General features: G+C 39.5%; 2 protein-coding genes across 2 annotated transcripts in view; one reads left to right on the top strand and one right to left on the bottom strand.

Moving 5' to 3' along the window:
• The window catches only part of tnnc1a (troponin C type 1a (slow)), a 35,611-nt gene extending 13,980 nt beyond the window's left edge, over nucleotides 1–21,631 (bottom strand). The window contains exons 1-3 of the mRNA XM_084098146.1: nucleotides 21,526–21,631; nucleotides 18,559–18,709; nucleotides 6,381–6,411 (exon numbers count right to left, since the gene is read on the bottom strand). Coding sequence (XP_083954272.1) covers nucleotides 6,381–6,411; nucleotides 18,559–18,582 — 55 coding nt within the window. The 5' untranslated portion in view covers nucleotides 18,583–18,709; nucleotides 21,526–21,631. The remainder of the gene's footprint in view (nucleotides 1–6,380; nucleotides 6,412–18,558; nucleotides 18,710–21,525) is intronic.
• On the top strand, nucleotides 10,489–17,600 carry LOC311072842 (uncharacterized protein). The gene is made up of 4 exons (XM_084098145.1): nucleotides 10,489–11,101; nucleotides 11,301–11,469; nucleotides 11,853–12,011; nucleotides 12,226–17,600. Exons 2-4 carry the CDS (start codon nucleotides 11,324–11,326, stop codon nucleotides 12,845–12,847), a joined length of 927 nt encoding a protein of 308 aa, XP_083954271.1. The 5' UTR covers nucleotides 10,489–11,101; nucleotides 11,301–11,323; the 3' UTR covers nucleotides 12,848–17,600.
• Nucleotides 21,632–23,125: the final 1,494 nt, after the last annotated feature.

The following is a 23,125-nucleotide window of genomic DNA, read 5'->3' as shown; positions in this document are numbered from 1 at the left end:
AAGTCAGTCAGGGAACACCGCCAGGACACAGACCATGTCCTCCGTGCCCCTAAGCAGACGGTTGCTCTATTGACTGTGCAATGGCTGCTATGGTTGCGACATAGCAGCACCTGTTTGGCATCAGCGTAAAACGGTTTAGCTATCAGGCCTGTTCAGTGACGCAGTCAATGCTGTTGTCGACAGGTTCCAGGCGGCCAAAAAGCAATCGCCGGTGTTCAGACTGGTATCTCAGGTTCGCTTTCGGGGCGAAGTGTACTAGGGATGTAACGATTCATTCCGAGCCGGTTGAAAATCGATACAAATATGTGACGATTCAAGTCGGTAGAGATGTTAAATTAATCGCAATACACATTTTAAACAGCAGAGGCGTTTACTGTTTACTTGCTTTACAGGAACGAAAGCAGCAAGTGTTTTCAGTTCATTCCTAAGGAAGTTGAGTTTGTGAGCGTGCGTGAGCTGGAACCAGTGGCGGTCTTAACATAGAGGCATAGGTAAGCGGCTGCTTGGGGGCACCCTACCAGCGGTCAAAGTAGGGGGGCCCCCAACCAACCTCAAAAAAAAAGAAAAGAAAAAAGAAAAGAAAAAGCCCCTCATCACCATGAACGCTTCAAAAGCATGGTAAATTGTATTAATATTCTTAAGAAATACGTTGGAACGTTGAAGTAGTAGTTAAAATGTCCAGTTCATGGTTATCTGTCCCTACACATACACCCCCTACATTCACAATGAAATGGACTAGTCCGTAATGGTGCACGGCGCGAAAGATAAACACGCAGTGACAGGAGGACTGGGAAGTAACATTACACAAACAGAGATGAAGCAAGATGAGTCTAAACACGAAAATGAAACGAAGTTACCCAAGCGGCTCAAATAAAAGAAAAAAGCGAAAAGACGCCGATAAGTATTTGGCAACGCTGCCAAAGATTACAAACTTTTTTACGGCTACTGTTGGGGATACAGACAGGACCAACAACATCCAAAGCGTTGAACATGCCGCTACAGCAGCAGCAGCTAGCTGTGAAGTGGCGCTAGGTGAGGATAACGTTAACACACTCACATGGATATACGTGGATTTGCTTAGAGCCAAATGCAACCTCACCTCTCCCCAGTTCGCCCCTCTTACCCCCTCTCACTCACTTAAGTTACTATAAATACCGTTTTGGCGCTTGTAAATGTGACGTGACAGATCCCTAGCAGCACGTGAACCGATCATCTCTACTAGCTGATAGTAAATAAACACGAATGAACAATGTTGAAAGATACAGTACAACTTACCGAAATGTATATTCCTCATACATAATATAGATCAATCAGTGTTTTTCAACCGTGGAAAGGGGTCAATAAAACAGCTGGAGAACAATTGTCACGTAACATTTACCTCAGGAAAGCCAATGAATGACCATAATATATAGGCTATAGTACGGTGGCCGAGAGAGCTCAACGCGCTGCATCTGAAGAAAACACATGCAAACAGAAAAAACACCCGCAAATTAAGAAAACATCTTCATCGGTTTCACAACACATGTGTGCTCCAAATACTCACAACACAACCAAATACAGAAACGCGCTGCAAAAGTTCACAACACAAACAAATACAGAAACATGCTGCAAATAGGACAGAACACAACGGAAATGTTTCCGGGGAACCCAATAAGTGATGGACCCGGCTGGGACGTGGTTATTGCTTGTGAGCTTTACCTATGCCCTACTCTCTTAAAAGGGCAGACGACAGAGCCCTTGATGTGGGCACTTTGGAGGGAGCGGGGCACTTGTGTGCCATTATGTTGATGAAGGGAGCAACGAAAGACAACGTAATTTCCTCATTATTTTCACCTGGGATGTTCCCATGACAACGCAGCGCGTGTCCATCAGCTGAATAGCTGTTCTTACCAGAAATATAGTATTATTGCTGTTAACATAACTGTTGCAAATAAATATACATTTTATACAACAAAGTTTTTAAAATATGCGTTATATCTGTGTGTGAGTGTCTCAACTTTAAAACTTGCCGTCTCATATTTGGACCCTAGCTGCATTCTAACATTTCTTATGAAACTTATTTTAACATAACATGACAAAATGTGTACAATGTAACTGATGTATAGATTAATGTCTTTCCCTCATGTTCTTTTTCTCTATCTTTATTTATTTATTTATTTTAGTCTTCAGCTCATTGTTCTTTTTAGTATTCTTATGACATTGAATAATATTGTATACAAAGTTGTATGTCATAAACGTGTCATCTCTGTATATTTTGTTATTAAAAAAGCCCAGCCGGGTCCGTCACTTATTGGGTTCCCCGGAAACATTTCCGTTGTGTTCTGTCCTATTTGCAGCATGTTTCTGTATTTGTTTGTGTTGTGAACTTTTGCAGCGCGTTTCTGTATTTGGTTGTGTTGTGAGTATTTGGAGCACACATGTGTTGTGAAACTGATGAAGATGTTTTCTTAATTTGCAGGTGTTTTTCTATTTGCATGTGTTTTCTTCAGTTGCAGCGTGTTGAGCTCTCTCGGCCACCGTACTATAGCATGTTTGTTGGCTAGAAAAAAAGAGCTATAGAGAGTATTTTGCTAAATATGTGTACTATATTACATATTTAGTATATTTTTACTTATATCATTAAATAAAGTTGTTGTTATTATAATAAAAACGCATTATGTTTAATTTGAGTTATTTTTAACCTTAAATAATACTACCAGCTGATAGGGCTGTTTGTATGTTTACAGGATTATGTGAGTTTTTGTTTTTGTTTTTTTCTTGAGAAAAATTAACGCTTGTCTTGAGTACCTAATATTTATCCAAATGAGTCAATATTGAATCAAATCACAAGAATTGAATTGAAAAACATACCTTCGCCTTGGGCCCCCAATTTGCTAAATCCGCCACTGGCTGGAAGCTCAACTTCCATAGGAATTAATTGAAATGCTCTCTCTGCTCTGCGTCAGTGTGCACGCACCTTCAAACAGAAGCAAACATGGCGACGGCAAGCACGTAGATGTTGACATTGACTCATTCAAATCGGAGGTGTGGCGGCATTTTGACTTTCTGAAGACTAATAATCACCACAGTGAACAGTGAGACTGAGAAGCTCCAGTGTTCACCAAGATAAAGACCAGCACAAGGATGTATTCCACAGAGAAAGCTGTGCTGTTGCAGAACCAGGTGTTGTATCTCTTTCTCTAAATGTCTACATGGATTTGTTCAATAATTGGTTGATTATTATGGCATATTTTTCTAAATGTGTTCTGTTTTTCTAACTCTTGCAAGTGTAATGATGCAAATTAAAATAATTAATAAAATAATATTAAAATCTTGCCTTTATAACAATGTGAAACCCCTGTCACTGTTGTACTTAAATTTTATAGTCTTTTTATTTCTGCAATTCCCTAGACTTTTTTGGGAATTGTTTTAAAATGTCAATTTAGTGTTATTATTACATAAAATATATAAAACATTTTATAAAGAAATGTGCAGCATTTTGTCTGAGAAATAAAAGGACACTTTTTGTCTTAAATCTTAATTTGTAAAAATAAAGTGAGAAAATCGCATTGCAAAACCAGTATTGTGAATCGCATTGCATCGTGAGTTGAGTGAATCGTTACATCCCTAATGTGTACCAGTATCATCCTAGCTTTATCACCTCGCGCATTCACAAAGTGCATGGATGCAGCTCTGGCTCCTCAGCGACCATGTTCTCAGTTATATCGACGATTGGCTCATACTCACCAAGTCAAAGGACCTGGTGATTCGGCATCGAGATGAGGTTGAACATAAAGCAAAAATTTGCTTCGGAGCCAAACGTTTCTTCGTTGATTCAGCTCTGCTTTCATCGTGTGGACTTCAGAACCCGGAAGTGTTCCTGTGTTGGTGTGACGGTGCGTCAGCGGTGATCATCTTCCTGAGAAACTTTGCTGCTCCACCCTCAAGGCTGGATGATTGGTACCCAGGGGTGGGGTCCACAGAGCAACAGCGCCCCTCTCTGGTGCCCTTCTTCCCAGAAGTGCACGAGAAGGTAACAAAGTCGTGGAAGGCACCTTTTTCTGCCCAAAGCCACTCTGGAGCCTCCTCCACTCTCACTACCCTCGATGGCAGGGCGGCCAAAGGGTACGTGGACATCTCTCAGGTGAAGCGTGCAGTTGCGGTTCAGTTTCTGCCATTGCTGTGTGACAAGCATATACCGGTCTGGACGGACAACAAATCGACCATTGCGTAAATCAACTGCCAAGGTGGTCCACGTTCCCGATGCATGTCGCAACTTGCCCGCCATCTCTTCTTCTGGAGTCAGAAATGACTCCAGTTGCTTTGTGCCATTCATATTCCGGGTGATCTCAATTGTGCAGCTAACGCTCTCACGACAGCTCACACTCCCGGGAGAGTGGAGACTCCACCCCCAGGCGGTCCAGCTGATTTGAGGTATCAGGGCTCACTCTTGCCCAATCCTGCTCCTGCCGATCGACTGTCCTGCACAGTTCATCTCCATCTTCATCTCCTAATCAAACACACCTGAAGCAACCAATTAAGGTCTTCAGGATCACTTGAAAATTAAAGGCAGGTGTGTTTGATTAGGGTTGGAGATGAACTGTGCAGGACAGCCGATCGGCAGGAGCAGGATTGGGCACCCCTGTTCTAAGGAACTAGCTAAAGTGTGCTGTGGCAGCTGGTCCTCTCTGCACACGTTTATAAGGTTTTACAGTCTGAATATGGATTCAACCCCAGGAACTCATGTCCTTTTGGGTTAATTTTGCTGTATCAGTTCTCATTCCTTTGAGGCGTGCAGTATGCTTCACTTCTACCTTCTTGGAGAATTATTATATTTTTATATGTTTGTGCTGTGGCAGGCTAGCCCTTTCCATACACGTTCACTTATATTTATTATGGAGTTGGTTTTCCCCAGGTTCGTCTCTTTTGGGTAATCATTCTTGGACCATAGGGTTTGTGCTTTTGCATACTTCACAACCTGATTGGTCAGGCATGCCTTCAGTATGGCGACGTGGGTATTAACGTTCCCATAGCATCAACATCGTGATGCAGCGTTGAGTTCCATTTGAAAGGGAATGTCTGAGGTTACGTATGTAACCCGGTTGCGTCACTTTGCCATACTTCATGCAATGCCTGAAAATGTCTTCGATCAGACCATTTGAATCTGGTGACATGCATTTCAAGAACCTCATACCAACTTTGAATCACCCCCAGTATATTATAATTATTTGTGGGTATTTTGCTGTCATAGGGCCAGGCAAACTTGCTATCATAATGTAAACTATGAATTCCACATTATTCATCTAATTTTACAATGTGGAAGTAAGCTATTTTCTGTGAATGTGGGCAACTTCCAATTCATAAGCCGCTATAGGTAAATAACTAGAAGAATAACAAAATCAAGCGTAGCGTTAGTTCTGGCAGGTCACGTGAGTCAAGCTCGCATCAGCTGACCCTCAGCTGATCCACATCTACCTATAGGAATATGACGCCTATCACCATATACATATATAAGCTCCATCAGTATTATCAGCAGCTATCGCGTTTCTCAGGAGCTAATTACCCTCCTCCATCCCCAGCTCCACCTCTCGCCCAGTCAGGATTTGACATTCTGATTCCCCTTGAATCAGAATAATTATCGAATAATGTTGTACTTTAAAATCTTGAATTAAATATATTTGCAAATTTTCATGTTGGTTCTGTTCTGTTTACCCCAAGGGGGATTATTGCTGTTCTCCCTGCTCTTATCCATGCTAGGCTGCATGGGAGCGCAGGGAGTTCTCGCCCAGAACAGAACCATACCGCCAATCCAAACTGTATGCTAATTGTCAATCATATTTGACGGTAGTGGTCCTGACAGAAATGCAGTATAGAGCAAAACTATTTGTGCTACAAACCAGTGTTTTTATTAAAAATGATAATTAAAACAATTTGATAACAATTATCAGTTTGCAATATCATGCAGCATAACAGTGTTTGTGTACAGGTAAAATAAGTGAAAGAGGAAAACACCGGAAGCCTCGCACATTCAAGTTACAAATGGTCCGTTCTTATGTTAAAAATAATGTAGATACCAAAGAGTGCTTGAGGACACCATGAGGCCATTTGTTAAAATTAAATCTCAAGCGTAAGTGGGCCTTTTGACATATTGACCCAAAACAATCAAAACTACAAAGGAATGACTTGGGGGGCCAAATTAATGTCCAAATCTCAAATCCAATTTAAATAGTGTGGGGGGACTTTAAGCGGACTTTAAGTTTCTATTTTCATTGTTATTTTACACTATTGTACTTTTTTTTACAGCACTGTAGGTAGTAAAAAATATATATAATCTAGAGGCATTTTAAAACATATAACATAACATTTTACATTCACACCCGTATAGTATTACTATGCCATACCATTTTTCTGCTCATCAGTGAGCTGCTCTACCTGTTGAAGACATCAATGGATCAATAATTATGACAAAGTCAAAACATAATGTACACTACACAAATAAACACAAACATGCATTCACACAGATATTACGTTTCGGTCAGTGGACTTTGGTAAGTGGATTTGTGTGATTTTGGTGTTTTTGTAACAAACAGTAAATATTAAAAATATTAATTAAAAGGTTTCTAATCAAATAAAAAAAAAGATACCACAACAACAGACATAGCTTCCTGCCCTCTTCTAATATAAGGCTGTGTCCTCTGAAAATATTTTTTATTTTTATTTTACAATTTATGCTTCACAAAGAACAACGGACCATCTCTGCAAACTCATAGAAAATAACCAAAACAATGTTTTGTTTTTTAGTACAGTGTCTAGAGAAGGACAGAGCTTACACAGAGAATTCAATCACTGCTGTTCCTACTTGTTCCCACACAGTAAGAATATTGGATAACACTGAGAATGCGAGCCTAATCCAAGCTGAAAGGGGCGCTATAGAGACCACATTTTCTCACCCTAAGGGGGCACAGCTCGCCTTGGGAATGATACGCCAAGACAATGCCATTCACAATCCTGTGGCTCAACCTCTGCTTAGAGACCTCTGCTGGCCTCCATAACATACAAAGAGCTGATCTGAGGTCCTGAAGCTCTGTGTGCGGTCTACATATAGAAGAGTCTTCCAAACATTATCCGGGAAGCAGACACACTCTGTCAGTTCAAATCTAAACTAAAAACACATCTCTTTGACCTAGCATACACATAACACATTATAGACTTCTATAATTCAATGTTAGGCTGCATAGATTAGGTCAGCCGGAACAGGGAAAACTTCCCATAAATCCTGATGTACTTGTTACATCATAAGAAGGATGGCATCTACGCTAATATTAGTCTCTCTGTTTATCCCGAGGTTTACCGCAGTCCGCCGGATCCAGGCCGTATCCAGATCTGATGAAGGACCTGTGCCTGGACACGACGACAACGCAGTCCTGAAGTGTCATCTAGTCTCTCCCCTGTGAAGGCCTCCTTCCCTTCCCTTTACCTCTGTACAGATAAAATGTTGTCGGGATAATTCTGGTTCACGTTGCTATGCGGAAGCGATAAATATTTTTTTATTATAAATTTTTAAGGCCAGACAAGTAGTTTGTTGAGGGTTGGTTTGTAAAGAAGGACTACACGCCTGCGCACATATATTCAAATGGCCATACCTATAGACTAAACACGTGATGTGCATATGCACGGCGTCTGTGTTTTCATCGGTTTGCGTTTTTGAGGTTTGCGCAGAGATGACCTTTTTTGCAAAAATTTTCAAGGCTTGCACCTTGGGAATTTATTTCAGGGTTTGCGTTCTCGAGCCACCAGGCACTGTTTTGTGCGGATGAGCGGCCGGAGCGCATTAAGGGTTTTCTGTTAGAATGGTGTCGTGTTAGCAGCCCCTAAGTTAATAACTAACGATCTTTGCAACGGAAGTGAATCAGTCAATCTAACTAACTTTATCTGGATAATAGCTTTATTCTAGAGCTGCTGTAAAGCCAAAACAACCTCTGCTACTGTAATCTCCGATTATCACTGTTAAGCTGCTTTGAAACAATCTATATTGTTAAAAGTGCTATATAAATGAAAGTGACTTGACTTGACATATAGCGTGCACAGGGCACAGAGACGCTAGGGCTGGGTGCTTGCAAGTTCACCACTTGGTCCCTGAAAGGAGCAGGGGGGTAATCGAGCTCTCGAATTCCATACCACCCCCGGGGGCTGCCATTGGCTAACAAGCCATCACCTGCTGTTAGCATTCCATTGACTCCCATTTATTTTGGCGTCACTTTGACAGCGAATAACTTTACATCTGAGGCGTTTAAAGACTCCATTTGTCCATTATTTATTTCTAAAGAAACACGACAATGTATAAAAGGCTCCATTACCTTGTATCTTACGTTATGGCCCCGTAGAAGCAGTTTTTGTAAAAATAGGCTAACGATTGCATCATAACCACGCGACTCTCTGGAAATTACCGTATAGACAGGAGGAGAAGCTCGAAGTCAATCGGGGGGACGTAGAGGCATAAAGTCTGATAAAGTTAAGGGAGAAGCCCATAGAGAGTCATAAAGTTTCTCCTGCTCCTAGCTCATGGACAGCTCCTACTCACACTCTCCGTCTCTGCAAGATTCGGAAGGGAATGATTCAGATTTCGCTTGGCACAGCTACTAGAAGACTTACAACTGTCAGACAGGCTGCTCACGTCACATCCACGTCGTCAAGCTCCGTTTGAGTCTGTGCAGTCGCTCAGCCATCAGGAAGTGAGTGCTTCTAATTTGCTTCACTTTTCTCCTTTGAAACCTATGGGGTCGCTGTGTCCAGTTTATATACTGTCTATGGAAAGGAGTGGTGGGAACTTTGGGCACATATCCAGGCCGGGGTCTCAGGATGATGTGAGAGCAGGCTGGCCCGAATTCCAGGCACGTTTCGTTGACCCAAAATGCTTGTGACCCAAAAAACTGCTTCTCTTTAGAAAATTGAGTGCGGGGCTTAAAGGGAGCTCTCTGCAGGGCCGTTAAGACCAGAGAGAGATCCCAAGAGGGAGGTTGACATCCTGAAGTGAGGTCAGGGAGGGTTCAACCTCCTCGCACCTCTCAGGAACCTGATGACCAGATCGTGCTTTCCTACTGACTAACCTTCTATTGCGTCGTGATGTGTGGCGATAGCAACAACATATACTTTTAGGGTGGAGGGAGACAGCCTTCACTCCAACCCATCTTTGTAGAAAGGAAAGGATGACTCTGATCAGGCATTACGGGGGTCTTCTTGGTGTGAAGAGCACCATTCAATGAACAAGTTCCACTTCCAAGCATAAGCACGCCTCGTAGAGGTGGCTTGGCTGAAGTCATAGTGTCTACTATCACTGAGGGTAGGTCACCTCCCAGACCCTGCACAGGGTCTGTGCGAGTAGGCTCACTGGGAGAAACGCATACTTGCATAGGCCCCGGGGCCAGCTGTTTGCCAGTGCATCCGTGCTGAGGGTCTCCTGCAGGAAATAGAAAAACTGGCAGTGGTACGTGTCCGGAGCAGCAAAAAGGTTGAGCGCCTCCCAGGAGTGTGAGCTGTTGTGAGAGCTCGTCGGCTGCATGATTGAGCTCGCCTGGAATATGAATGGCACGAAGTGACCTGACTCCAGAGGAGGCGATGGCGGGTGAGTTGCGACATGCGATTGGAGAGTAGACCACCTTGACAGTTGATGTACGCAATGGTCGATGTGTTGTCTTTCCGGACCAGTATATTTTTGTCTTGCAGCAACGGCAGAAACCAGCGAAGAGCAAGGAATACTGCTAGCAACTTGAGACAATTGATATGCCACTGCAGTCAAGGTCCTGTTCAGGAGCCCGAGGCAGCATGCTCATTGCAGACGGCACCCCAGCCAGTGGTGGAGGCATCTGTTGAGACAACAACATGCCTGGACACTTGTTCTAGGGGAAATCTGGCCCTTAGAAATGCAAGGCCTGACCACGGGCTGAAAGCTTGGTGGCAGGTCGGAGTTATGGTCACTCGGAGCGTGCCATGGTGCCATGCCCATCTCCGGAGGAGCCCTGAATGAGATACTGAGTCCTCCATGAGAAGGACCAGCACCAGCATTCGGAAGCTCCACAGCTTGCGATGTCATAGAGGAGTTTAGTAATGCCTTTATGGATTTCTTCAATGAGAAATTGAAACATCAAAAGCATCAGAAATACAATTGTAAATGTACAACCTTTGACAGCGTTTTATGATTCAGCCTCAATTATTTCCCCTCAAGAACAAATGCATGCTGATGAACTCTCTTGACCCTTTCGCTGCTCTATTGAAGTAATAGGCCATAAGGTGAAGCCGTTTTCCCGTTCCCATATATAGGGCACTAAATTATTTTCGTCCCAAAAAAAAACACCTATTTGTATTGAGCACGAAAATAAAAGTTCTCCATGAGTTATCCTGCAGTTTATTTTTTATTAGCGTTTAAAGTCGGCAATAGTTCTTTCCTCGCGTAATCATATTTTTATCAGGAGTGATGAGGCAATCATCACGTGCTTCCCGCTAGACCAATAAGGTGGCTGCTTTTTGGAACGACATGTAAACATGAATCCAAGATGTCTGCGCCTTTGTCGTCAATATCGAGTAGCGAAGACGAAGAAATTACGGCCAGACCTCCTTCAAAACTCCGCAAAAAGTATTCTAAACAATGCTATATGCATCTCACGTCCATACATAAAGAAGAAACAAAGGATTTTTCACGCACACGGTGGGATACATTTAAAAACAGCGCCAAACAGTGGCTTGGCTTGCAGGGTGAGAGTCAAAGAATAGCAGAAACTTACAAACATTGTCTAGATATTGAGTATGAAAATGTTCCCGAAGACGCTGGGTTTCACCCCACTTGCTACAGGCGTTTCATTGACAAAAAGCGCTTGGATGCGGCCGAGAAACGGGTCACACAGCATCCTGAAGCTACAGATGCTCAGTCTGTGCCATCGGGTAGTAGTACCTCAACAATTGAATGTCCGACAAAGAAACTTTGATCCAGGACGGGCCTGCCAGTAGCTTGTGCAGGTCCTTGTGCTTCCTGCCTTGTGCATAATTTGTAAGAAAACGGACAAGTACATTACGGTTGCAGGCAAACGACAGAAGCACCATCTTTCACAGGCAGAAACGTTGTCAGCAGGTAGGTAAAAAGTACACACACACGTTTGAAGTTTTGTGTCGTATGCTGGGTACCATGATTAACTTTCAATTACATAGATTTGCATTTTTTTGCATACAGCTACAGTCGGAACACTCAATATTGTTTAACTGTTATAACACAGTTTTTACCTAATGTTTTAATTTACAAATAATTTAATTATAGTTTGCTTTATTTACAGGCCAGTTACTGAAAGCTGCTGAGATGAAGGAAGACACTAGCATTCTTTTGCATATTCGAGACAAAGACTGTGTGTCTCTGGAGGTGCGATACCACAAGTCCTGTTACAGACAGTACACAAGATTCCTGACAAAGTCTACTGCAACAGTTACTGGGACCTCAGAAGAACAGTAAGTTATTATATTGTATTATCAAATAATAATGAATAATTCCCTCACACTATTGCATATTTCTAAAGTAAAGCATTGACCACCTTAGACTGTATATTGCCATTTTGTCTGTAAACACAGTTTTGACTGCATAATCTCTGCACAGTAATTCAATATGATAAAATGTGTAGTGGTTTGTGAAGGAAATTATATATTATATATAATTTAAATATATACACGTGTATTTTCTTTCTGAAAAAAAAAAAAAAACCCGTCTCAAATCGGTTGATCAATTGCTTTCAATTATGCTACTATTTATACTATATTTAAAATGGAAGCAATTGTGAAATAGTTATGGCACATAAAATATTTACTTTGCTTTTTTTAATGTGTTTTCTTTTCAGAAATGAGCCAACCTTCGATGCCAGTTACAAGATCTTCTGTGAGCGGATAATCCGCCATAGAATAATTGTTAACCAAGAGGTGCTGACAATGACGCAGCTCAGAAGAAACTTTTTAAATCTTGTGAAAAAACATGAAGATCTTGATGCTTCAAACTACAGGTAATTTAAATACAATGAGTTTCTTTTGCAGCATTGTAAAAAACATTTGTGCAACATTTTTATTTTTTCTCACAAAAATGGAATTCATTATAATGAAATCTTAATTATATTTTATAATGTGTAGAAGCTGATACACAACTAAATAGTTTTCAGTGTGAATATATCTTTTTTTTATATACTGTTGTGATTATCTTTCACTGTATCTTTGTTTCAGGCAGGATAAATTGAAGAGGAGGTTGACCCGTGATTTCCCCCAGCTGGTGTTTCACTGCCCCAACAAGCGCAACATCAGTGAGCTGGTCTTTGTTGAGACACTGTCTGCTGATAAGCTGATAGACAGGCTACCTCATCCATCAGGTACAGAAACAACCGAGTCAACTGAGGTAACTAGCCAAAGTGATGGTGAAAACACGGCAAGTACAACAGCTGGTCCGCAAAGACCAAGTTCAATGGCCTCTATCAATACTACAGAGGACACAAGGACAATTTATAGTGCGGCATTGATATTAAAGATGCTTCTATGTGACTCTCCCGGTATGAAATGCCCGTGGCCACCCACGTCAGACGATTTAAATGTGAGCGAAGCAAAATCTGTTGTACCACTCGAACTGTACAATTTGATTTCCTGGATTATCGGTGCAACTGAGGAACCAACACTGGCCCATTATGTTGAGATTCCAGATGATATGAACTTAAAAGTCATATCTATTTGTCAAGAGACATTGTGTATCTCGCATCTAAGGGCCGGAGGACACTGTGGGCACTGTGTCAAATATGAGGGCACTGTGTCATATTTTAGGCTGATTTTGAGCTGTAATGAAACTATTGTAAAATAGATTTTTTTTTTTTTTACATTATTCAAAATTAAGGGGTATCATTTTGAGTAATTTTAGCCAACTTGGGCCAAAGTTTACTTTGTTTTTATCTTTCTGTGATTACACAAGACCTATTGAAAAATGTGATGTATAAAACATCACAGTTTTGCAAAATTTACAGTGTGTATGTTTAATTTTGATTGGTGCAAATTTTGAAGTACAAGTGCACTTTCTTCAAATGTGTTATATTTCATGGTCTACATTCACACTTTAGTATACTAATGCACCGATACCTGTCTTAAATGTTTAGGTACATGTATAAATGTCAGTTTGAGACATATTTTGTGTTGATAAAATTATAATAAATAAAGTTACAAGCAAAAACAACAGCATACAATTTTCGTTTTTTTTTATTCACAATTGTATACATTTATGGATTGTGACAAAAAATTGCAGAATATTTTGCGGAGAACTTTTAACGTAAAGTCCAAAAAGGTGTTGTTAATGCAAAAATGATTTTAAAAAGTAGTGCCCAGGTGTGGGAACGAAAATCACTTTCTAGACACTTTTTCCTAGTTCACCTTATGGCCTATAATAACCAGCGCAAGTCGCTGTTCTCATTTGAATTAGATACAAGCACAACATTATGTGATCATTAAAGGCTCTGTTGGGAACCTAGCTGAAACTAGATCAAATAGCTCCATGTAAACTGAATTACCGAGGTAAACTGCAGACAACAGTAATTATGTATACTATAAACCACCACTATAAAAATTACCATGCAGTTACTAAAGCTGTAGAAATATGACATTGTGGTATTTATTGTAATGTTACTATTATTAGCTTTAGGCTACATTAAATATTGGGCAGTATAAGGTCAAACAAGTCACTTTTAGAGGTTGTTTTATAGTGTTCAAGACAAATACCATAGTTTATTATAAGTAATAGTATTATTGATGTTTTTCTTGTTATAGAAACCTAAAAAAAAAAAAAAACATGGTAATGAGGAGCTTGTTTTTTTTGCCTGTGTCATGATCTTACTGTTAAACTCTATGCAAAAACATTGGTCAATTTTCAGGACGGAGCTTTTTTCTTCTGTGTCGATATCATCATTTCTAATAAACTGTAACTGCTAATTATTCAGTTTGTTCAAAAATATCTTATTATTATTTCTTTCTGTCCTTTATGTATTCAGTATTTTATTTATTTATCTATCTATCTATCTATCTATCTAAATTAAAGGCCCTTACCCCAGCAAAATATTAATGGGGAAACATTGGCTGAATTTTAAGCCCAATCCAGCCCTGATGATTCTCCTCAGAAAGAATTGTTAATGATGAAACTATTTAAAGTAAACTTCTTAAAGCAAACTCATGCACAAACGTTGTTGCTGTTTGAAAGCTGTTTGCCTTGACCTCATATCTGGTGTTAATGCATTTATGCTTGTGTTGTAGCCTGGAATATTTTTATATTTTATATGTGTGTTAAAGATATTATTTTTTAAATACTAATTATTTCGAAAGCATAGTGGCACCAAATCGAAGTTATATTAAAAAATGTCCTGGCTCTTCCAAGATTTATAATGGCAGTGAATGGATGTTTCTGTTTTGAAGTCCATAAAAGTGCATCGTTTCAAAACGCACTGCGTCCAGACGGTCCACATTTCTCAAAAGCATTGTGAGCTAAGTTGATCGTAGAGACCATTGGTGGCAATTGTTTTATGATCAACTTAGGCTTACGATGCATTTGGGAAACGCAGCCCTGGGCAGTGGATCTGTAGTTCCCAGCATGCTTTGCAAGGGACTGCATTAGTGGAGTAAATTTATGGATTAAGTGTTATTTTATGTGTTTTTCAGTAAAGGGAAAGATGTTGTAGTTTATGTTAATGTTAAATGTTCAGTTATGTTAGATATTTAGAGGAGTTTCTGTTACTGAATGTTGTGGTTACCATTGTGCTGAAGAGTAGCGCTTGTGCTCAGGCTGTGGGCACTCAATGTTTGATAATTGTCTCTTTGTTTTTAGTAGTTCAATATATACATTGTGTGTAATAATGAACAACTCTGTTAGATGAAAAAGATTATATCAAACATAAGTAGTTTTTCATTTGTTTCACTTCAATAAAACCAGTTTTTCAGGTTGGTTGAACTCAACTCAGTTATCATCAAAAGGTTCCAGATGCTTAAATAATATAAAATACTTTATACCTGTATTTCCTATGCAAACAAGGAATTATGTCAATTATTAATTAATGCTGTAATCAACTTTGCATGTCTGGGCAATAAGTAATCTACCAAAAAAAAATAAAATAAATAAATGAATCGATGAAATTAATAAGTAGGACTCTGCTCAAATGCTTCACACTTCAATGTTTCAACCAGCAAAATGTATGGGTTAAATGTGAACCCTGTTCGTGTAAATTGCCAAAACATATTTCAAAGTTGTGTTCCCATTAAAAACAGGTTTCCTTTAGTCCAAACTCATATTTTATTAAAATTCAAAGACTTAGGTTTGATCCGAGTTATTTTGATTACACACTACACTGAAAAAATCGAATTAGTTAGTCTAACTTAAAAAAAGCATGCAAATCTATTACCTTAAACAAACTAAGTAACATGAAATAGGAATAGTATGTTGTACTGACAAATGCTTAGTTAGTATAGTTCATTAACAGGAGAGTTCTAGTAACTAAGAAAGAACTGTAGAGATTACTTAATAATTTACTTTAGATTTACTCTTAACGTAGCATAGCTACTCAGAATTACTGACTCCCAGAGTGCATTGCGGCATGAATAAATTATGCAATTGTTTGTTGTACTATTTTTTTGTTTGTTTGTTTGTTTTATTTGGGAATTTTAGTTGCTGTCTTGTGTCAGCAGTAGCACAACAAGAAACATCAAATCAAATTGTAATTGTTACAATTAATATATAATAAATAACATTTAATTGTTACCATTGTTGTGTTTTGCATGCTGAATGTTGAAGTCTCTGAGTGACTCAAACATGGTTAATTGTGATATATTGCCACAAATATAAATGGATTATATCAACGCAATTAAACGTTAAGACAAGTTAATGATTCAGTCAGAAGTAAGACCACCTTTTAAAAGCAACCTATTTATTATTTCCCTTTCTTTGAAAACATAACTGTGATTTCTTATTGCATCAATAGAAAGAGAATTACAATAATATAAATTAAGTTTCAAGTGCCCAACAAAAGTGAACACTGATCACCATAATGGCGAGTTCAAACAAAAACATTTTAGGAAAATCAACATTTAATGTATGAAGTCAGTATATGTGATGTTCTCTCAAATGTTTCAGTTGTATTGACAATTCAACATTCAAGATGACTTTGGGAAATGAGTGAATGCAACTAGAGACAGATAACTGAATGAGAGAAAAGTCTATTGCCCAGACATCCCAAGTCTCCCGGAAGTTCCGGGAGTCTCCCGCATGTTTATAGTGGCTCCCTGATGCCCGCAAATTAGTTAAAATCTCCCGGAATGTAGAGCGAGCGAGCAAGAGCGCGCATGCGTAGCACGGCAGAGAGAGGGAGCGAGAGACCTTGCGTGTGTGTGCTAGTGTGCGTGTGTGCCTCACGAAGCGCATGTAAGGACCCAACAAATCAATTATCAGTGCGGGCGGGCTTTTATCTATACTCCCGAACCGAATTAATCAGAACAGATAAAATGTCTCTCAAACCAGTTACTTTTACCTTAGGTTTTCTGAGTAACTAAGGCATAGTATGTGAATAGTATAAATTACTAGATTTTTACTATTAAGTTAAGACATTAAAGGGATAGTACACCCAAAAATGAAAATTCTGTCATAATTTACTTACCCTCAAGTTGTTGTGAGATCTGCTTGGTTACAAACATTCTTCCAAATATCTTCCTTTGTGTCCAGCAGAACATAGACATTTATACAGGTTTGGAACAACTTGAGGGCGAGTAAATGATGACAGAACTTTCATTTTTTGGTGAACTATCCCTTTAAGTACAAGTTAGTTAGAACAACTGTTGGATTTTACAGTGTACAGATAAAGGTATATCAGAGTTAAAAATAACAAACCGCATATAAAGGACATGATATGAGGTGGCCCAACAATGGATGGGTAATCCAGCAAAGCTAACTCATGAGACAGCTGCTTTAGTAAGAGTTACTGTCTATAGTTCCATGCTGGACCCAACACAACCCACCGGACTGAAGAGACACATAAACCTGTGTCAGGATGTTCTTCCCAGACTCACAGTCTCATGTATATCTCAGACAGAGATCAGTGGAGATAACCTAGAGCCCCTCTCACACACACTCACAGACACAACCACACACACAAAGTGTGTTTTTCAGGTTTTATAAGGACATTCCATAGACATAATGCTTTTTATACTGTACAAACTGTATTTTCTATTCCATAACCCTACACCTAAACCTACCCATCACAGAAAACATTTTGACATCTTTAAAAGACATCACTGAGAATGATTTATAAGCTGTTTTCCTCATGGGGACCAAAAATGTCCAAAATGGATTTCAGATATTGCTATCCTTGTGGGGACATAGGGTTTACCGGAACACACACACACACACACACACACACTCACACACTCACTCACTCACTCACTCACTCACTCACTCACTCACTCACTCACTCACTCACTCACTCACTCACTCTCTCTCTCTTTCTCTCTCTCTCTCTCTCTCTCTCTCTCTCACACACACACACAGTTCTGGAATCTGACTGAGTGTTTTATCTTAAGCGCTTGCTCTTCCAGCTCGCAGACACACATGCACGGCTGAGCAAAGCATGCCAGAATTAGCCGTGGGAGTGAGGCGGTGCTCCATGTGTAGTCATGAACGATAGTGTCTCTGGCCTCTCGAGTGGCTCCTATCTAACTCTGATAATGCTCAAGAGTCAAGGTATTTTGAGCTGTCTTTTTTAGCTTACGACAGTATGTTGGCTGCTTGAGTAATGCCTAATTCATGCACATTATAATATGATTCCTAGTCATTGTTGCTGCAATAAAAAAAATTAATGTTGTATTTTATTTTGAACATTAATATGTAGTTGTATAAATCCTCATATACGGTAATAGCCAAAGATATTACTGAGTCACTTTTTTCTATGAATGTGTTTATGAAGCCTTATAATACTCCTTATGATGAGTATGTTTTCATGAATATTTTTAACCACAGCTGTAATAAACATTTAGCTAAGTCTACATTTAGATGGTAGAGTGCGTTACAACACATGATCAACACCAAATGTCATGTGTTACAGTAGGGTAAGATGGGAAGATGTCCCTCTTACGTCCATCAGTGTGCCTTTACTTTTAAATTGTAACATATTTAGATTTAAATTTAGCATGTTTAGGATGATTATATACTTGTTATGTGTCATTAATGTAAAATACTAAAATTCATTTACTATTTTAATGTAAAATAGTAAATTCATTATATGGCAATTCAGTTGATTTCACTCAATTAGCCTATAGGGTTTAATGACTAGCACAGATGTCTGAAAGTGTCAAGACAACAAATGAAATACCACACTCTTTAGAGGTGCAACCAAGTATTACAATGTATTATATAACTGTAGTTACAACTATTCATTAAAAAGTATAAGTATTTTGAATGCTTAAAGTATTTCAACATTAACACTAGGACGTCTAGATTGAATGCATTGCTTTACTCAATCCAAGAAAGTTCTATGAAAAACTGCACAGACTCACCGCTGCTTTGTAGATATCGTTCATTGTGAGGAGATCAGATGAGCAGATGAAGTGGCGCTAGTGCAGGACACGGAGCTTTATAGCAGGAGAACGGGACAGCCTGTTCCCTCCGGCCCCTCTGAGTGCGGGATGGCCCATCACAGTCACAGCCCTGATAAAACAGATATAGTCATGATGGGGGTTCAGGCAAGAATGGAAGGGCAAACTATCAGTGTAGATAACTGATGATGTGCCATCCAGTTAGTTTAGACACACTTCTACTTGAGATGTGTTTAAGGAACTACATGGTGTCAGAAGTTAAAACAATCAATAAAGGAAGAGAATAGGAGAGGACACAATGGCCGAAGGATTTCGCCGGCCAGACCCGCTGATCTTCAAAGGCAACATGGCAGAAAACTGGCGAACAATTTGAACAAATTTCACAGCGAAAAGCCAGATAAAACTGAAGCCTACATACTCTTCAATCTTACAGGACCATTGGAGATTGAAAGAGAGTGTTCATTCACATATGCTCCAGCGATACTGGGTGCTAATGGGCAAGATGTGATTACACCAGATTCAGAGAAGGATGCTACCTGGAGACAAACATGACAATGGAGAGACATTCGTTTAACACCAGAAATTAAAAACCATGAGAAACCTTCAAGGCTTACCTGAGTACGCTGAGAAATAAAGAGAAAACGTGTAACTTTGGAGCCACACAGACGAATTAATCAGAGACAGGCTGGTGTGTGGCATAGAAGATGATAGCGTGAGAAGAGTGTTGCTCAGAGAAAGTGATTTAACTCTTGTGAAAGCATTCAAAATCTGACAAATAGCATCAGTAAAATAACCTAGCAACACATGAAGTGGGCCTGTGAGCCGGCGGGACAAAGATCATTGCTAACTGTCATGAGTCGGGTTCTTTTCTCGGGCTTTTCCTTTCCTTTTCCCCCCTCTGCTGGTCACCTTCTCTCGTTTTCCCTTCTTCCCTCTTCAGCTGATTCTCATTAGCTGTTATCACGCTTATTCCTTTCACCTGTTCTTTCCTCTAGCCCGCTAGCTATTTAATGTTCTCTGTTCCCTTTGCCAGATTATTTTGTGAGAGTATCATGCTAGTGGCATTTCTCAAACCCTGCTGTATCCGTCTTGTCTTGTCGTGTCCAAGTCCTGTCTACAGTCTAGTTCAGGTCAGGTAATTAATTCCACTCTCTATTAATCATCTCTTCTACACTGTGTCCAGCCCTCCCGCTGTCGACGAACGCCCTGTGCTGTATTCATTGCATTGCTGCCGCTCTGTACATGGAGACGAGAGGTCTGAAGTCCACCGGCCGATCTCCCTGACTTTCTGCTGCACTTCAGCCTACGAGCGAGAGTTGAGAGAGAGCTGCTGACCCGTTTAAAGGAACCTTCTACTGAGTCTGTTCTGTTTACCTTTCTAAAGACTTTACTGCATAATCTGCAAGCTTCCTGTGTTCCTGTCTGAAGAAACTATTTATTTTGCTCTCTCAATAAACTCTGTCAATCGTTCGCATTTGGATCCTATCTCTTCTTTACGACACTAACTGTAAAAATTGTGGTGGAAATCATTCAGCAAAGCGTGATCTATGCAACGCTTTTGGACAACAGTAGGACAACTTTTGCACAAAACTTTTGCGATTTATTTTTATTTTTTTTCTAAATATCGATAAAAATCTATTGCAAAATGACGGCGTTTCCATTAACTGATGTTATGCGACTAAATGTAATTTTTCCTCTTGCGAGAAGTCATTCCAAAAAACATGGCGACGGACGCTGGTAGGTTTATATGTATCACAGCCACGTACCGCACTAGACATTATTATTATTAATGGAAGGAGACGTAGGTGTGTTATCCAAGCATTAATGGCAAGGAAAGACTCTTATACTGTGAGCGGCACATATGAGGTGTTTCTGGGTTTTTCTCCCTCATTTCTGCTTTGCGGTCTTGATTGTGCCATTTCTTTGAGGTTTAGATTCCAGTATTTCTGTCATTCGTTTGTCTTTTATGATTTTAATAAAGAGCTCTGTCTGGTATTCTGTCCAAACACACCGCGTCATCTACGTCAGGTGACTGTAAATGTGCAAAAACTGTTTCCATTGCAGTTTTGTGAAATATTCCTTTTTCGAATTGCCTGAAAAACCACCTCATGCAAGCGTAAAACTTTTTTGCGATAAATGGGAGTTTTTGCTAAATTGACGTGTTTCCATTGGGCGTATTTCCAATTTGCAATTTCAATTTGCGCAATTTGAAGGGTAATGGAAACGCGGCTAATGTCATTGTTGTAAAAGGTTTGTAAAAGTTGTAAAAAGTCCCAGTGCAGATCTGCATCAAAAGACAATTTCAAATCCGTCTATCAGATCACTGACACAAACAAAGACAGCAGTGAAGAATCATGTCACGTCGACGGGCTGTATCTTGGTGCCAATGAAATTGATGCAGTCAGTCACCACAAGCAGGAAATTCACTGTAGCCTAACAGAAGATGGCAATCCCCTCGATTCTAGAATTGATACAGGAGCAAAATGCAATGTCATCAACCACATGAATTTGCAACAGGCTCATTTGCTGGTCAGACGCTGCAGCATCACAGTTCCCTTTGTTTCAATCACTGTGCCTCCATGAGCCACTAATGTTGCTTTTGTAACATTATCAAGTATCAACTGTATCAAGCAGTTTGGAGAGAAGTGAGAATTCATGAGAAGTCAAAAGCAACATTAGTGGCTCATGGAGGCACAGTGATTGAAACAAAGGGAACTGTGATGCTGCAGCGTCTGAACAGCAAACGAACCTGTTGCAAATTCATGTGTTTGATACAAATGTAAAATCATTGCTGGGCCTGCCAGCCTGTCTAAAAATAAACTTGATACCCCTCAAAAAAGAAGTGCATGGAATTGATTTCAATGAAAATGTAAGCTTGCCACAACACAGAATATGTTGACCTGTTTGATGATGAGCTGGGCATCCTACCTGTGACATACCCAATGAAGATCAACCCAGACGTCACTCCAGGTGTCCGGCTCCCTCGTCGAATACCTGTGGCAATGCGTGATAAAGTAGAGGCTGAAAAACATGACAGGACTGGAAGTCATAACACAGAGTGTGTGTCCTCAATGGTCTCCACACAAGGTCGTTTCTGCATCGATCCCAGGGATTTAAACAAAGGGGGAACAAATCATAAACTACAATTATACTGTAAAATTATACAGCACACCTGTAAAAGCAGCAAAACAAGAGCAGCTGTGAATTTACAGTTCTTTACTGTAATCTTTACAGTATGTTACTGTTATTACAGGGGGGTTTTTTCAACTGCTTACACACATTTTCAAAACTTTGCCTCTTTTTTCCAAAACTTTACACACAAATCCAAGAATTGCACACTCAAAATGCAAAACATCTCACATCTCTTGCAAAATGAAGCACAGCATTCAAAATATCACAAACACATCTCAAAAGCAAACATTTGTCTTACATTGCAAACACCTTTGCAATGGTATTATATTTTGGACATATCATATACACACAGTTATTCAAAACCTAAAGCTCTTCTTTCATGAGCCTCAATGTAAATTTTTGTACAAGACTGAAAGTAATTGGGAGAGATGTTGAAAAATTTACGGTAAACACAAAGCAATATTTAAACCAAACTATTGATTGTTTTACTGTAAGCATTTGTGGTTGTGAATTACAGTATTACACAGTCATAAAAACCTATAACTCGACCTTTGGCCTGTTTAAAGGCCTATTCTAAAGCCATGATTGGTTGGTGTTACAGTTTTTTACAATCGCTATGACAATTTTTTCAATACTTTTAACAAATTTCCTAAACTCTTAACGCACCAACACACCTAAAACACACAATTGGCAAAACGGTTCATTTCATGCTCAAAATCACACATTGTAAACTAAACTCCAAAACTAATTTTCAAAATACAATACAGTTTTTCTCGATTGTTTACACACATTTTCTGAAAGTATGCCTCATCATCACAACACAAATCAAAAAACACACACACAATGGGCAAAACCCCTCAATTCTCCTGCAAAATGAAACTTTACATTCAAAACAATGTTATTTCTTCTCAAAATGGTATTTTGTTTTCAAATGACACACACAAACCATCATATGAATAGACATTTATAAGAACCAGTTGAACACTGATGTGCTCAATGTAAAACACTTCTTCTCCATTCATCATAATGACTTAGGCATTTTTTTGTTCAGTGTTACACTTACTACAGACATTACATACATAAGTGTGTTGTAAAATATTTGAGAATATTGTTTTTATACTCAGAACACACAAATACACGGTAACAAATATATTTTATTTTTCCCACTATGTACACAGTGTACATCCCAACCAACACAAAGTTGTACATACAGTGGTCTACATACAAAACAACAGAAGAATTGACTGTATACAGTTACAGTAAAAAAAAATTTAAAAAAAAATCCAATGTTGGCATCCATTGCTCCATTGAAGAGCTGACCTGTTGCCCTTTTATGCTAAAGCTCTGATTGCTAATTGTAAACTGTGTGACGGGTGTTTGCCCATGTGATGAGTCA

The sequence above is a fragment of the Abramis brama genome, assembly GCF_963993115.1.
Source record: "Abramis brama genome assembly, chromosome: 22".
Taxonomy (NCBI): domain Eukaryota; kingdom Metazoa; phylum Chordata; class Actinopteri; order Cypriniformes; family Leuciscidae; genus Abramis; species Abramis brama.
This window is presented reverse-complemented; position numbering and strand designations above follow the sequence as displayed.

What these genes read in the sequence shown, in the direction of transcription:
- LOC311072842 (XM_084098145.1), top strand. Translation starts at nt 11,324, where the DNA reads ATGAAGGAAGACACTAGCATTCTTTTGCATATTCGAGACAAAGACTGT. An exon ending in ACTGGGACCTCAGAAGAACA is followed by an intron (nt 11,470 to 11,852) that starts GTAAGTTATTAT and finishes TTTTCTTTTCAG; the next exon opens with AAATGAGCCAACCTTCGATG. An exon ending in CTTGATGCTTCAAACTACAG is followed by an intron (nt 12,012 to 12,225) that starts GTAATTTAAATA and finishes TCTTTGTTTCAG; the next exon opens with GCAGGATAAATTGAAGAGGA.